The 1,508-nt window shown below is 46.6% G+C and overlaps 1 protein-coding gene across 1 annotated transcript; it reads left to right on the forward strand.

Annotated features, from left to right (window-relative positions):
* Nucleotides 1-292: 292 nt before the first annotated feature.
* On the forward strand, nt 293-1,505 carry LOC107736411 (interferon alpha/beta receptor 1a-like; the record flags this gene model as incomplete). The annotated part of the gene is made up of 3 exons (XM_016547832.1): nt 293-549; nt 635-798; nt 1,350-1,505. Coding segments are annotated over exons 1-3 (465 nt in total), but the record flags the coding sequence as incomplete, so codon positions are not given.
* Nucleotides 1,506-1,508: the final 3 nt, after the last annotated feature.

A 1,508-nucleotide genomic window follows, 5' to 3' on the forward strand; every position in this document is an offset into this window, starting at 1 on the left:
CCCCAGCGACTTAACACTGCTTTTGTGCTCCAGGGTCACAATTGTATTTAGCATAATGTTATATTAATTATATTTATAAATTATATTCAGCCTACAATTTTTCTTGAATATTGACAATCTTTTCCTCCAGAAGTCTCATTATCGTGATCTGTGCAGATGTTTTATTTTTATTCTCACTGTTCTCCATGGTGTGTGTTTGTTTTGTTGTGGTTCTCAAGCCTGTCCCCATCTCCTCTAGCACGCCTCTGTTATCTGTTCAGTCTCTGAGGCTCTGCTGATGAGCTGAATCAGGTGTGTTTGGGCTTCAGGAGCAGGCTGGGGAAGCACTGCTTGACTGACAGATCTGTTCCTCCAACAGGGAGCGTCTCTCCCGGAAGGCCAGTCATGAGAAGTACTGGACGTCGATGTGTGTCGATGTTCTGGAGCATCGCTGTGATTTCACTGCAGCTGAACTGCATTACCTGGCCTTGTATCTGCTGCGTGTGCGGGCCAACACGTCTCAGCGGTCCTCCGGCTGGGTCCAGATCAGATTCTGTCCAGATAAACACGGTGATTCAGCTGTCTGTCTGTCTGTCTGTTCCTGGCGCCGGCTTTGATTCTGCTGCTGACCCCGGCTCTTTTCCTCTGCTCTCAGCTGCTTTAGGTCCTCCGTCCAGCGTGAGGCTGAGGTCTGTTAAAGGACATCTAGAGGTCATCATCACTGACCCTGTGACCAGCTCTAACCAGTCCATGAAAACACTGCTGGACAACAATCTGAGATACCTCATCCAGTACTGGAGGCGCTCTGAGGAGCCTGAGGTATCTGTGCTCTCGCTCGGTTCAGCAGCGGCTGCATGAATACCGTCTGAACGAGGCATCTGCTGAGGACCAGTAGAAGCTGTGAAACACAGCAGCATTTCTGAGACTGAAAGATGGTGGCTTCTGATCTCAAACTACATTCTTCCCTCTCAAAGTGCTTATAGTTAAACACTGGGCTCCAATAGTCTGGCAACATGTGGGAACTCTTCTGTTTTTAAAGCTCTAAATAAAATTCTGGGACTTTTGAAATATGTAAAAGGGAGAAGAAATAGTTTCCCGCAGTGCTGTGTGATGGTTGATTGTAGCGTAGCGTCATTTGATGAGCAGTATCAATGTTTGGAGAGAAGCTTCATTATAACATAAGTGCCACAATACAAAATATGTTCACATCAGGTCATGTGTAATGAGTGTAGTTCGTTGTTAATTCAGAATTTACTCGTGTTAGCAGACATTCTTGTTTTACAGCCGTCACTAGTGTGTTTTAAATGCAGTGATACTGTATAGATGGCACTGCTGAGTGACATCATTTCCTGCTCTGACTGTCCCTGCAGAAGGCTAAAGTCCTGCAGACAGAGAACAATGTGGTGATGCTGACGGATCTGGACAGACAGACGTGGTACTGTGTGAGAGTCCAGAGCCGCTACGACTTCTATAACAAGATCAGTGTCTTCAGCGACACACACTGCACACGCACTGAAGGTCAGCAGCTC

The sequence above is a fragment of the Sinocyclocheilus rhinocerous genome, unplaced genomic scaffold, assembly GCF_001515625.1.
Source record: "Sinocyclocheilus rhinocerous isolate Xijiao unplaced genomic scaffold, SAMN03320098_v1.1 C36679468, whole genome shotgun sequence".
NCBI lineage: Eukaryota > Metazoa > Chordata > Actinopteri > Cypriniformes > Cyprinidae > Sinocyclocheilus > Sinocyclocheilus rhinocerous.